At 39.6% G+C, this 13,615-nt stretch overlaps 2 protein-coding genes across 5 annotated transcripts in view; one reads left to right on the forward strand and one right to left on the reverse strand.

Annotated features, from left to right (window-relative positions):
- Positions 1-2,739, forward strand: part of LOC127372352 (sodium- and chloride-dependent neutral and basic amino acid transporter B(0+)-like) — an 18,228-nt gene extending 15,489 nt beyond the window's left edge. For 3 of the 4 annotated variants that reach the window (XM_051415983.1, XM_051415980.1, XM_051415982.1), the window contains 7 exons: positions 209-301; positions 390-515; positions 631-749; positions 875-974; positions 1,765-1,874; positions 2,024-2,191; positions 2,324-2,739. In XM_051415983.1, the coding sequence (XP_051271943.1) occupies positions 209-301; positions 390-515; positions 631-749; positions 875-974; positions 1,765-1,874; positions 2,024-2,191; positions 2,324-2,425 (818 nt within the window). In that variant the 3' untranslated portion in view covers positions 2,426-2,739. The remainder of the gene's footprint in view (positions 1-208; positions 302-389; positions 516-630; positions 750-874; positions 975-1,764; positions 1,875-2,023; positions 2,192-2,323) is intronic. The other variant, XM_051415981.1, reaches the window with a different exon arrangement.
- A 1,072-nt stretch (positions 2,740-3,811) lies between these two features.
- Positions 3,812-6,667, reverse strand: LOC127371703 (acidic mammalian chitinase-like). The gene is made up of 11 exons (XM_051414669.1): positions 6,592-6,667; positions 6,424-6,453; positions 6,131-6,332; positions 5,958-6,014; positions 5,705-5,870; positions 5,265-5,389; positions 5,055-5,178; positions 4,786-4,968; positions 4,555-4,674; positions 4,320-4,458; positions 3,812-4,234 (listed from the first exon to the last, which is right to left on the reverse strand). Exons 1-11 carry the CDS (start codon positions 6,614-6,616, stop codon positions 3,966-3,968), a joined length of 1,440 nt encoding a protein of 479 aa, XP_051270629.1. The 5' UTR covers positions 6,617-6,667; the 3' UTR covers positions 3,812-3,965.
- Positions 6,668-13,615: the final 6,948 nt, after the last annotated feature.

The raw sequence follows: 13,615 nt of genomic DNA on the forward strand, positions 1-13,615 counted from the left end.
CGAACATTTCTGACTCCCCAGTGGTAGTTTCCAGCAATCCAGGGGGGCCGCTGAGTCATCACAAAAAATCTTTTTATTTTCTGTAGCAAGATATAAGCCATTAGGAAATGCTAGGTGAGCAGGTACATGTAAATCTCCAGTATGTGTGAAATACAGCATGTTATCTCTAAACTGATTAAGCCATGTGATTATTTTCCTCTCCTCTTAGGTACCAGTGTGTTAGCAGGCTTGGCCATCTTTTCAATTCTGGGTCATATGGCTCACATCTATAGAAAGCCTATTGCATCAGTGGTGAAGGAAGGTTAGACATGTATGATACCACTAACATTTTTTTAAATGTCAAAAAGCTGCTATGTTCTCTCATGTTTTGTTTCTCCATCTTTGTGCAGGATTTGGGCTGGCATTCATTGCATATCCAGAAGCTTTAGCTAAGCTTCCCATTTCCACTTTCTGGTCCATCCTGTTTTTTTTTATGCTTACCATAGTTGGCCTGGACTCTCAGTTTACACAAATAGGTGAGAATACCATTTACCGGTGGCTCTGCTGTCTTACCTCGCCAATTGGCATACATTTAGATCTCAACCTAACTTATTCTAAACCACTGATTCTCATGTCTCCTCTTGTCATTAGAGGTTATCACCACCTGCCTGTATGATGCCTTCCCTGAAACCTTCAAATCTAAACGGGCTTTATTGACTATAATGACATGTTCCATCATCTACTTCCTGGGCCTGCCGTGTGTCACAAGGGTACTGTAGATCTGCCCACAGTAATTTATTGTTACTGTCTGATTTCCCTGCTTACCTGCAGTGTCTGTGTGTTTGTGTGTGTGTGTGTGTGTGTGTGTGTGTGTGTGTGTGTGTGTGTGTAATAGGCAGGAATATACTGGGTATCTTTAATGGACCAGTTTGCTGCCGGCTGGGTGCTGCTTATTTTGGCTCTCTTTGAGATCACTGGCTTCTTCTACATATATGGTAAATATAAATGTATGTATGTATGTATATGTATGTATAGGTCTATCCTGCTCGTTATTATTATTAATTAATTAATTCAACCTTTATTTACATCTCAGGAATACATTGAGGAGTGGACCTTAATTTTCAATGATGCCAAGGTTACATAAGGTGGCAAAAAACAAAAATACAATATAAAAAAAAGACAGAAAAATAATTAAAATGATATCAAATCCCTTAATAAAACAGTTACGTGCTAAATCATTTTATAAGCATATAAATCAAGATTTATTGGCATATTTCTAAAAATCTCCTAATGTTTTAATGGAATCAATATTTAAAGTACATTGTAGGTTATTCCATGAGTCTGGAGCACAAATTCTAAATGTCTAAAAAAGGTCTAATAATGACTTGATGTAGATTGATAACTTGTTTAGAAGCACCCTATGCAGCAGTGTGGCTCATTGATGTATGTTTAATAGTTTTTGGACAACATATCAGGCTTTGGCTGCAAACATGGGATTTGTTTACAATAAGTAAAATATGTAATATCACCAGACTTATCCTTTACGCATCGGAAAATAAATTACAGTAAGTTGTCATTTGTGATTTCTCTCTTCTCTGGGGAAACGGACATGCGATGGATCAATATATAAATAATTCTGATTGATTTCCCCTCAATCAATTTTACAGCAATTTTCTATGGCTAATAAAAATAGCGTAGCTGACACCTTGGTTAGCAGTGCCTGACTGAAGTGAGACAGCTTTCTATTGAGCCAAGTCGAGCGCATGTTTTCTTCATGCGTTACAGGAGGGAACCGTTTTATTAAAGACATTGAGATGATGATTGGAAAGAAGAGCTTTTGCTTCTGGCTGTGGTGGAGATCATGTTGGTTTTTCATCTGCCCCGGCATCACTGTAGTGAGTACAACCTCTCTTTTGTTGTTTTTCACTAATTGTACTGCTGACTTTGAAGGAAGTGTGTTATTAAAATTGATAATATAATATTCATTGCTACTGAGGAAAAACAGAATTATGATGTCATGTCCATTGATAACTTCTGTGTTTAGGTGACCCTGATCTGGTCTCTGATAACCTTTGTGCCCCCCACCTATGGAAAGGTCCAGTACCCGGTATGGGGCTTGGCTCTGGGCTGGTGCATGGTTGCATTCATCCTCCTCTGGATCCCTGTCGTCGCTGTGTATAAGCTGATGAGAGCAGAGGGAAGCGTCTGGAAGGTGTTTGTTGTCTTATATGATACAGGAAGCTTTTAAAGCAGGCTGAGATTTTCTTCTGTAAATTTCAGGCAGCAAAGTCCTTTTAAGTGTTCACCCATGTTTATGATCCTAATTGTGCTTTATGTTCTGCAGCGTCTGAAGTTGTTGTGTTCTCCCTCTGAACAATGGCATCCCTACCTGGACGTCCATCGAGGAGAACGCTACTCAAAGACGAGTATTGTCAAGAAAGAATAGAATAGCAAATGTAAATGCAACTTCAAGTTCATGGCATCAATTTGAACACTAATGTATATTGATATATATTGACTGTAGATTAATCAAATAAGGTGATCGTGACGCCCCTCCCACTGCCTTGGAGGCTGTCCTGGCCAACCTCAGCAGGCAATTGGCTGATATGGCAGGGTCATCAGCTGATTATGCTCACCTAAATACTTGGGCTATAAAAGCTGGCCCATTTTTTCCTACAGCTGGCATCCACTCTGCATCTTTGTCGTTTGTCTTGTTTTATGATTTGTGTTAATCTTAGTTTAATAAATTAACTTGTTTTAAAGAAATCTATTGTATGGACTCCACATTCCCAGAGCCAGTTTGTGACGTGATGATTGTGATTATGTCAATGATTCAGAAGTAACAATGTCAAACCAAATGCTAAACTGCCGCAGCTCATGGCTTTCATGTGCTCAAATTATGTATCTTTTCAGTGTACTTCAATGTTAGTTTTCAGACTCTGTCAACATTATCAGTACATCAGTACAAATCCTGCCTTGTGTGCTGAAGAGCTTCTCTTGTTATTCTTTCAAGAGCTCCATCTGGTGGTCATCTAGCACATAAAATATCCAAATCCTAGAAACTACAGCTTCTATTATTTTTTATCACAGATCATGTTCATGAAATTAGATGGATATCCATGTATCATATCCTTGTTTATTTCTGACCCATCTCTGGAAATGTAATGCTTCCCTGTTCCTAAATTTATACATTGCAGTTATGCATCATAAGGAAAGAACGCAAAGCCTAAATACCTAAATACAGAAACAAAAGTATCTAATCTTGCATCGCTTGTACATTAACTGGGAATCACATTGGCATGATGAAGATAGAGCAACTAAATTATGTAATTTCACAAACAAATAACTTATGTTACTTTGAAACTACCATTGCTGACTGAATCCTTATCCCATGATTTGTTTTTTCTCTTGCTTTTGGAAAAAGACAAAAAACTGAATGAAGCTGGTGGTGCTGCCACTGTCACTGTGTTTATGACCTACAATATATGATTTGATGAGTATACAACAGCATTATTTTATTATTTTATATTTTAAAAACAGTAATAATATATTACTGCATTACAAAACAATCAAACGTTTCTATTAAACTATTGGAAACAATGCTAATCTGGAAATATTGAAGTCCTTGTGTAAAGTAAATGGCTTTTAAATTCATACGTTGCTGAAATGCCTCAGGGCATTAGTTGTAATTATATGAGTTTGACAAAGGGAGTAAATCTAGAATCTAAATCCTTCTAAATACTGCTCAAAAACTCAAACTACTAATTTAATTAAGTATGAGTTTATGGCTAGAAACATACATGAGGCACACAAAACAATCAGAGATCTGAAGTAGTTTTTAATGCAGTGTTTATTTAGGTTACATCAGTGACAGGTGTTACAGAGCTGTTCTTGAATGGGCCTTAGTTGGATGGTCTTATGTTACATGAGAGTTGACCCAGCTCCTAACTTAAGAACAACCAGTATGAAGTTCAACCATGGATTGTTTAAGCCCAGTTGCAGCACTTGCAGCTGTCATCGAACACCAGGCCGACGGCACAGTGCTGAGTGTAGGTATTTCCCTTGTTGCACTCATAGAAGTGGTTCTTGTTGGTTGGGTCAGGGTAGAGTCCGTTAGACTTGCCAGCACAGAAGCCAGATCCTGTGCTGCTGCCACTGCTGCTGCTGCCACCGCTGCTGCTACCACCACCACCGGACTGGGGCTGAGCGTGGGTTGGTGTGACTGGAGGCAGGGGGTCAGGACGAGAACTGCAAGCTGAGGAGAGAAATTAAAGAATTAAAAAAAGATGGAAACAGCTTTAATAAGTTTATTTACTAGAGGATGTGTGTTTCATGCGTACAAGCTCCAGTTCCCAGTCCGCTCTTGATGGTGCTGATCAGGGGGTATTTTCCCTGGCCACAGAAAGTGCCACTAAAGTCATCAAGATCCAAACTCCACACCATGGCTCCACCGAAACCACTCTGCTTCAACCACTGAATCTGTAGAGTGGATGAAAGGTGAAACCAAGTGGTAAATAACCGTAAAACATAAAAAAAAAACCTTTTGACAAAAAATGATTAAATATGACTTCCTACCTTAATCTGGAAGCTCTTAACATTGTCATATCCAACCCAGGTTCCCTGGTTGTAGGCATATGGCACATCCTGAGGGCCGTCCCAAGCCTGAGTGGCTCCCTGCTTCAGGAAAGTGCAGATCTGTGGGGAGGCAATGATTTAAAATTAGGGATCTACACAATACATGCACATAGAGTATGTTTTTCTGTCTTATATGCATACACACATGGATTCAGAAAAAGAAGCACAGACCTCATAGTAGGCCCAAAAGCCAGCCTGACGAGTGAAAGGTCCAGCAGGTCCGGGTCCACTGGCAGGAGCTCCCACAGCTGTGTTAGAGGAAGCCAGACGGAAGGTGTGGCCGTAGGTGGGGAAACCAACCAGCAGCTTCTCAGCTGGGGCACCATTGCTCTTCCAGTAGTTCATAGCATAGTCCTACACATGATAGAGTACAGGCCGGTGACGGTGTGAGTGTCTGTTTTGTAATAATGTATGAATCTACAGCAAGAGCTCTCACTCACCACATTGAAGTAGATCATGGATCCCTGATCAGCAGGGCCCTTGTACAGAGGGCTGTTCTCTCCGACATTGTGCTCCCAAGAACCGTGGAAGTCATAGGTCATGACGTGGAAGTAGTCCAGCACACTGGCAAGGGATTAATGTTTATCATTGACTGTCTTCTGTACAACAAATGTAAAGGTGTATGTAATGTTTTCTCATCAGGAACTTACGCTCCAATCTGGGCAATCTGGTATCCAGAGTCAATAGTTCCCTTTCCAGCAGAGACAGCAGCAGTCAGCATCAGACGGGGACGGTTGGTCTTCTTGCCCTCCTCCACAAAGGCGCTCATCAGCTCCTACAGATGAGTGAGGAGAAAGAAACAGTTACAGTATCTGTATCATTGCATATTTTTATAGTAAAGTATAGTATAGTTACATTTTTGTAGATTACAACATTTATTTTATTGGCATTTGATGACTATATTTCCAAGATATAACTGGTTCTAAGGGATCTCTTGGACAAATATCTTAGCTAAAGCCCTTAAAGAGGAAAATACTATATACAGTGTAGCTGCAGGTTTGCAAGTGAGGCGTCACGACAGCAAGGGCGGCTACTCTACTTCCACCAACAACCTGGATTTGTCTATAGCCAGAATCTGAATATAACAGACCTGGACCAGGACGGTGTAGCGCTGCTTATCCTCAGCTGGGGAGCCACGAGAGCCAGGGTACTCCCAGTCAATATCCAGACCATCAAACTCGTACTGGCGCAGGAACTTGATCACACTGGTGATGAAGGTCTGACGGTTGGCAGCAGAGGAAACCATAGCTGTGAACCTGGAGACAGGAAGATAGTCAGTATGTTTCTACTTCAAGTCAAAAGTTCCTTTTGGTGAGAGCATTGATCATTCTTTCATTACTCACTTCTGAGTACCAAAGTTCCATCCTCCAATGGCCAGCAGAGTCTTCAGGTTGCTGTTCCTGCAAGCAGCAACAACAACATCATCCACTTTTTGCTTGCATGCTTATATGTATAAATGTGTGTTTTTATTTGTGCTGGAGTCACACTATCACTATGAGCATTTGAGTATACGCACTGGTTCTTCAGGGCCTGGAACTGTCCGTAGAGTTTCTCATCGTCCCACTCGTAGGTCTTGATCATGTTGTTGTCCATTCCAGCAAAGGCATAGATGAGGTGGTCACAGAGACATGGGTCAATGTTGGTGGGGAAATACTTACCTGCTCCAGGACGGTACTGTCCCCAGTTAGTAAAATAACAGGAGAGGATGTAGGATGATCCTGTAACATATGAAACAATTAGTCTTACTAACCAACTGAAATACGGCAATATATATCACACCAGCACTTAATGGATAACGGATATATTTACCTAGCTGCACATGCAGCAGGAGAGCCAGTCCTGCAGAGAAAAGAAAGAATGAAAGAGTCACCCTCTGGAGGAGGCAGAATCAATCTGCATTATGCACAAGATTAAATTAGGTTGAAAAGTGTAATAACAAAGTTTCAAAAGTTTTTATGAGCAAGGAGTTCAGCTTACCAACGCAGATAAGTAGCTTGCCCATGGTGCTTCTGTACAATGAACTGAGGACCAGCAGACTCTTTTATACTCCTGGGTTCCTCCCCATATCTGCAATATCTGAAAAATATGTTTGATGTGGTTTGATTACTCAGCAAAACTCAAAAGTCAGACTCATTCATTTGTTTGGTCAAGACTAGTGTCGCATTGGATTGACGGAAAGCACTGATAACCTTCAAGTGCCTTCTGATAATGATATGATCTGATTAAATCCGATTTCAAGGTTATTGTTGTTGGCCAAAAAGTGCAGTACACTCCAACAGCAATGAAGTTTACATTTTGCTTTTGCATTTCCACCACGTTTTCCGGTATTGTGAGTACATTGCTGGTTAATCAATGTTCTAATAATTATAAGTAACTTGTTTTTTTTTTTAAAGTCTTTGGAGGTGGATTTCACTAAAACCCAAATAGTTCTTAGACAGCAAAATTTGCGTTACACCATTTTCTGTTTACATAAGTTGTTTGATACGTATATTTACTCAGTGGTTCTCTGTTCTCTGCTACATGCTTTATCACCTTTAGACGTGGTTTAATATCAGTTATTACTGTTAGTCTGGCCCTGAAAGGAACTGTGTTGTCTGTCATATTGCAATGGAAAGAGGCTTTTTGTCCTGCCCTTGAAACTATGTGGATTGTGAAATTAGTCTTTCACTAGCTGTGCCATCTAAATCTCCAGTCAGTCAGTGACTGATAATGTTTTACACTCAAAGATGCCATTTATGCTTAATCTGTAAGAATTTCAGTTGGTTCATTAAAGGGGATACCTTTCAAGGAGGTTTATCTGTCATTTGTAGCACATTTTAATTTAGACAGAAACCTTTCAAAAGGTTTATTTATAAGATGAAAACAGAAAACATTAATAACAAACCTAATCTATGTAGTATTTTAATAATGATAGGCATGGAATGGAACCAGACACAAATCATCTGCATGAAGTAAAACTTGACATGTGCTTCCTATTTTTGAATGTCCATATTGAAATGAATAATGTTAGACTGGTTGGAGATTCAAAAGCCAAGGTAAACAGAGTCGGGTGCTTGTGGGGAAAACTGGTTGTCATATTTGTAATAAACTGATGGACAGAAAGACTCTGGATTAATGACTTCAATCATCACTATCATTATAGCTAATAATAATAATAATAATTATTATTATTATTATTCATTACGGTGATATTTGAAGTCCAGTTCAAATAGACACAGTTGCATCTTTAAAGTTACACAACATTTGAAAGAAACCAACTGCTAAGAGAAGCAGTGAGAAACAACGTACAATTGAAGCATGTACAGCTGGATCTTATGGGTGTGGAAGAGATTGTAATACAATATATATTTCAATCTGTGACATTGACAAAGTGCAGCAGCACTTCACATTCATGGTTGTGTCACACCTCGGAGCTGCCCAATACAACCAGTCTGTTACTGGTGTGTTACCACTGAGCAGTTGCACTGTACTTCTAATGGACACCATCTGTAGTGTGGATGGGAAGCGTGTGACTCATTTATCTCATTTTCCAACCTGGGCACATATTCAAACTAGCAACCTTCCAGTCACATGCACACTTGCATTACCCTAGATCCAAGGTAATTGGTGTGCAATTGATTAACCCTGATATATACGTATGTATTTATGAATCTTTGGCTGTCTGATCTTTAACTGACCAATACAAATTTTGACCTGCCGGTGGCACTGCTGTTATTAAAGAGTCAGGGATCATCAAGATTAATTCTCCGGGGATAATCCAAGTCTGTGCAAAATGTTTGGCAATCCATCTTGTGTGCAGAGACATTTCACCATAAACCAACCACGTCAACTTGATGGTGGTGCTGGTCTACTGTAAGTGGAGTGAACGTCTCTGGTAGGATTGCAGTTTTCATATGCGGGTGCTTTGAAATGTCCCCTCAGAGTTTTACTTTACACGCGAGCAGAAGTTATTTGAATGCTGTGGGAAGGAGAAAGTAATTGAATGAATGTTTGGCCGATATTTAAAATAATAATAATAATGTAATAATATAATTTTCCGTATATGCATGATTGTTTTGTAAAAACATGGGTGTCAGATGTACTACCAAATCTCGCCACCAGATAGAGTCAATAAGCCGTGTAGAGTCCATTTTGGTCCTTTTTGTCTACGATGGTCAACATTATGAGACTATTTGTTCTTGGATCAATATAGTTTCCCCTCCAGTGATGTTGTCTGCTCTTTGAGATGGTCAAAACTTTCTTGTACACTGCTAGGGAAACACATCTTAAAGTCTGAAACAACAGCTCTTGTTCTTTTATTTTGCTGTAGAGATGAATTACATTCGACTTACTGAACCGAAAAAACCAAACTCCTTCACCATGGCAACCATGCACAGGAAACGGGCAGATAAACACAGACCTGTTGCCATCTCCCACGCAATACACACAGCCGCATACCACACACACACCTACACACACACACACACACACACACACACACACACACACACACACACTAGTTAATTGAAATATGACACATGGAAATGATGATTAATCATGACTAATCACGCTGTCTTTGTGTTGTCTGTTCTGTCGGAAAGACAGGACGAAGCCACTGAAATACAGCCATCTGCTCTTGCTTATAAAATGACATATAGAATAATAGTGAAGCTCTGTAATTATAATGTATTCATTTCTTTTTTCAGGTCTTTCCCAGTGGGGGAACAGGTGTGATTAAGTTGTACAATTAGCAGTTTCTCACTACAGTATGTGTGATTTTTCTTATCCTGTGAACTTTCTCAGAGATGTAGGAGTGAATATTTAAGGCATAATGTGTTTATTCTGTTTCTGTATTAGTCTGGGGAAACAAAAGCAAAAGCATTAAATTGGATGTACAGTATGATATCCCACTACATAAAAAGTTGATCAAAATGTGAATACTGTGAACATGTGGGTAGCACTCAGTGTTCAGTTCCCTCCATCTATCTCTGTCCCATTGCTTACCCCCCCGCGCAAAAGGCAGGCTTCTCAACAACCCGTCGCTATTAGATACTGCTGGGCTTGTCACCATGGCAGCAAATTCTCAATCATTTTCTCTCAGTCATGTTTCTATGCGCACACACACACACACACACACACACACACACACACACACACACACACACACACGTTTAGCTGTGATGTGGGAGGGTTGTCCTTGAGTCCTTGAGTGTTCCAGGTCCAGCTGGGGAACAGTCCACCTGTGAACAGAATTCAAATGCTGTAACAGAGAAGGGATGCTATGCCACACGTTGGCATACCACATTCTCATCATTTTCACATGCACTCTGTTATAGGAGGACCATGTGCAATTATGTAGTCATGTATTGTGTGTCAGATTTTCCCCCAAAAGGTGTGTGTGTGTGTGTGTGTGTGTGTGTGTGTGTGTGTGCGTGCATACATGCAAGCTTTGACAGACATGCTTCCTTCTGTTCAGATGTACTGGGAACAAAAAGTAAATTTACTCATAAGCTGTAAACACTCTCTCACATATTTGTCACTCCGTCTCTTTATATCACCACTGCTGCAACGATGATATACTTTAATTATACTTCTTTTCCTTAAAATACGAGACTCACACTTACGGCAGTTATTTCTCTGTACAGATTTACATTTAAAACATTTTGTTCATCAAGCAGAACTATTAAAAACAATTTTTTTATCATGCATAATACTAAATATTCAGCCATGTTGCATAATTAAACTGGTAGAAAAGAATTTAACACCAGACGTGACTTGAATTTTTGTGGATTGTAGATGTCCCGGGGAGTTGACGTCAGCTTTGTGGAAGATGAAATTAACACAGAGGAAAAGAAAGGTGAGACAGAGAAAGAAGAATTGAGAGAGTGAGGAGAGAGAGAGAAGAGGATAGGCAGAGCTGATTTTCTTTCTCTAATAAAAGCGACAACCCCCCAGTGTTGCTATGGCGACCTCCTCTCGCTCCCTTCCTTTCAGCGAGCTACCACTTATCTTTGCTGCCTTTCAGTCAGCAGGGCATGTGGGTGTGTGTGCTTTTGTGTGTTGGCTTCTGAATGAATCAAGCAAATGAAGGGGAAAGCCATTAGAGAGCCAAGTCAGACTGTTTCACACACACACACGGACATGTATACACATACACATGCACACATTAATACGCATTAATATAAGCCCCCACTCTGCAAAAATGCTTCATACTTATATTCTGCAGTAGCTCCTCTCTTTTCTTTCTTTCAAATATACACATATCCTCTCACTACTTCCTGTAAATATGGACTAAACAACAAGGGTAGGGAGCTATGTGAGTGTGTCTGTCATTTTTTTTTGTCATTAGCAAAAGTTCAATCCAATACCATGAAACAGTATCACCTCAAAGTGAGGTGACACTGTATGCAATGCCCTCGAATTCCACCATTTGCTAGGTTGAAAAATAAAGTAATGCAAGTATTTGATCACATCACAGATAAATATAGTTACTGTATTTATGGTCCCAACTTTACATTGTCTCAAGAATACATGAGCACACAAACATGGTCACATAAATTCAGTTTTTAAACTCATAGCTCTTGTTTTCATACTGTGGAAGAACTGTTCAAAGTCTGCATGATTCAACATCAGCAGTGGTGTATTTTTCATCAATGACCAGAGGCTGGATTTCTATACACCTCTCTCGCTCTCTTAGTGCTCAAATAAAAAATGCATGTCCCCATGCAAGTTTCTGCCAGCTGCCAGCATCATTTGACCCACTAAAGACTCTGGATGTCACGAAGAATATCCGTACAGACATTTGTATCCATATCTGATGATCCAGAGATGTGATATGGCATATGCAGTCTCACAATCCACTAATGGCCTAATATATATTTTTAGATATGGTGGCCATGCAGGAAGATGTGTGCCCTAATCATACAATTCTGTCTCTACAGGTAGAATATTTTGCATGCATCAGGCTGAATATCCTGCATTTGTGTATAACGTTGTGGTGTTCTGCAGTAAAACAGATACAGATGGGTAGTATTTGCTTTCTAGAGTCAACTTAGTAAATGTGTTTAATTTTCTTTCCACACACATGCTACTTGCAACATATTACACACAGGGATAGAAGGAAGTATCCTTAAACCAGCATTAGCTGAGTTTTAGCCAGCTGGGGGCAGCAAAAATAAGTTATAAACATAACATTGAAATGTTTTGCTGTATAAAGTTGAAATGGTTTGCATGTTAGCAAACAATTGTCTATTAATACAGCCAAATAAAGAGCATCATATCATTAATTTGTTACTTGAAAGTTTTGACCATTTGTATTTTTGTCCATCAGGTGAATGTAACGTTGACTTTTAGCTCTTTTAGCTCTGTTCTAGGTCTCCACCAACTTCTGAGGGAAATGTTCCACTATGTTTACCAGATAGTCATTTTTTTTTGTCTGCAGTTTGGTGCTGAAAAGGTCACGTACAGTGGCTTTTTAGAACTTCTTTGCTGGAGTTAGTTGCATGCAGTGGTAGGGAACAATTCTGATGAGAGCGGTGAGTCTGAACCAGTTTAATCGTGGAGCAAAGAGCCAAAACAACAAGCTGAAAGATGCAGAGGGGAACTTCCGAGTTGGGTGATAATTCTCTGTGGGTTTGCACCACAAATTACACTTTTCATATTTCACATATTCATTTGATCCATTGTAAATATAAAAATATTGATTATAGCAGGTTTAAAAACTCAAACCGAAAGCTAAACAAAACAAAACCAAGTCCAGATTCTGTGTTGGGACCTGTCACACAGGTAGCAATAAACTGATTTAGGGAGCAATGTGAAATTCACTTCAGTCATGTCATGCTACATGAACCCATAATGTACTCATTTGGCTTAAGTTACATTTACTTTCAATCACCTGACTTACACCATTTGTATGAAATGTGGGGTGTCATTTACTTCCAAGTTAATTCCCACGGGAGGTTACTGCATGCATGCTTTTTTATCATGTTACTGTTCTGTTGCTGCAGCCTGGAGCAATCCACAAAGTAGAGGTATACTTATATTCCAGTACAGTCCAACTGTATTGCCTTTGTCACTTTTAATATATAGCCAAAGTAATGACAGTTATTCCTTACAGAGATGTGGTGGTGTTATTGAAATAATATATGCATGCTGCAGCAAGTCTGGGAGCCTCAACGTCTGCGCATATACTGGTCTAAATTACTGTTCTTTCATACATAAATTACCACCAGTATCCACCACCTGCCAATGAGGAATTATACAGGAGCTGTTAGGAGAGAATATAAAAACTACAGAAGCAGAAAATATTGAGACAACTGGACACACACCAGATTCTAAACAGTACCCAGTGAAATGCTTCTTTGGTGTATTATTTTCTCTTTTGTGTATATTCTTGCTTTCTAGAGGATGAACAGAGGGTTTAATTGCTCAATCACTTTCTTTGGCTTTTTTTCTTTATTTCATTGTTGTAATGATACACACTTGTAGGCATTCCCTTTACACAAGTATGAACGCTTTATTGAGCTCAGAGCACCTTTAGAATAAGGCTCATTAGGACCTTATTGAAACCTGAAGTTGCCTAAGATTACACAATGATTCAAGCTCACACAGTAGAAAATTGAGATGAGATACAGCTTCGGCTCTGAAAAAAGTTATAATCCGCTCTGTGGAGATACTGTAATAAAGATAGGCTACTAAATTACAGAAACACAGACTTTCAGAACTGAAACTGTGTCTGTCCTGCTGCTTTTCAACGTGCTATCCATGAACCAGCATTATAAACAGGTCTTTAATCTGCAGATGATGGCAGAAAACTAAAATGCCACCAGGAGCCAAAGAAAACTTCTCATCCAGAAAAGTAACACACTGTAACTAACGCAAGTGATTTTCCTTCGGCTTGTGACACAGGAAAATAGAAAGAGGGAGAGAGTGAGGCAGGCAACAGAAAGAGAGGAGGAGAGATGAGAGGGACAGAAGCTCTGCTGCAGAACACACCTCATCTCCATTTTAGCTGGAGGGAGAG

The sequence above is a fragment of the Dicentrarchus labrax genome, unplaced genomic scaffold (assembly GCF_905237075.1).
Source record: "Dicentrarchus labrax unplaced genomic scaffold, dlabrax2021, whole genome shotgun sequence".
NCBI lineage: Eukaryota > Metazoa > Chordata > Actinopteri > Moronidae > Dicentrarchus > Dicentrarchus labrax.

Coding starts and splice junctions, on each gene's coding strand:
- LOC127371703 (XM_051414669.1), bottom strand. CDS start 6,616: ATGGGCAAGCTACTTATCTGCGTTG. Junction 5,390..5,704: donor GCTACACCGTCCTGGTCCAG/GTCTGTTATATT, acceptor ACTCATCTGTAG/GAGCTGATGAGCGCCTTTGT. Junction 4,969..5,054: donor CCATGATCTACTTCAATGTG/GTGAGTGAGAGC, acceptor TATCATGTGTAG/GACTATGCTATGAACTACTG.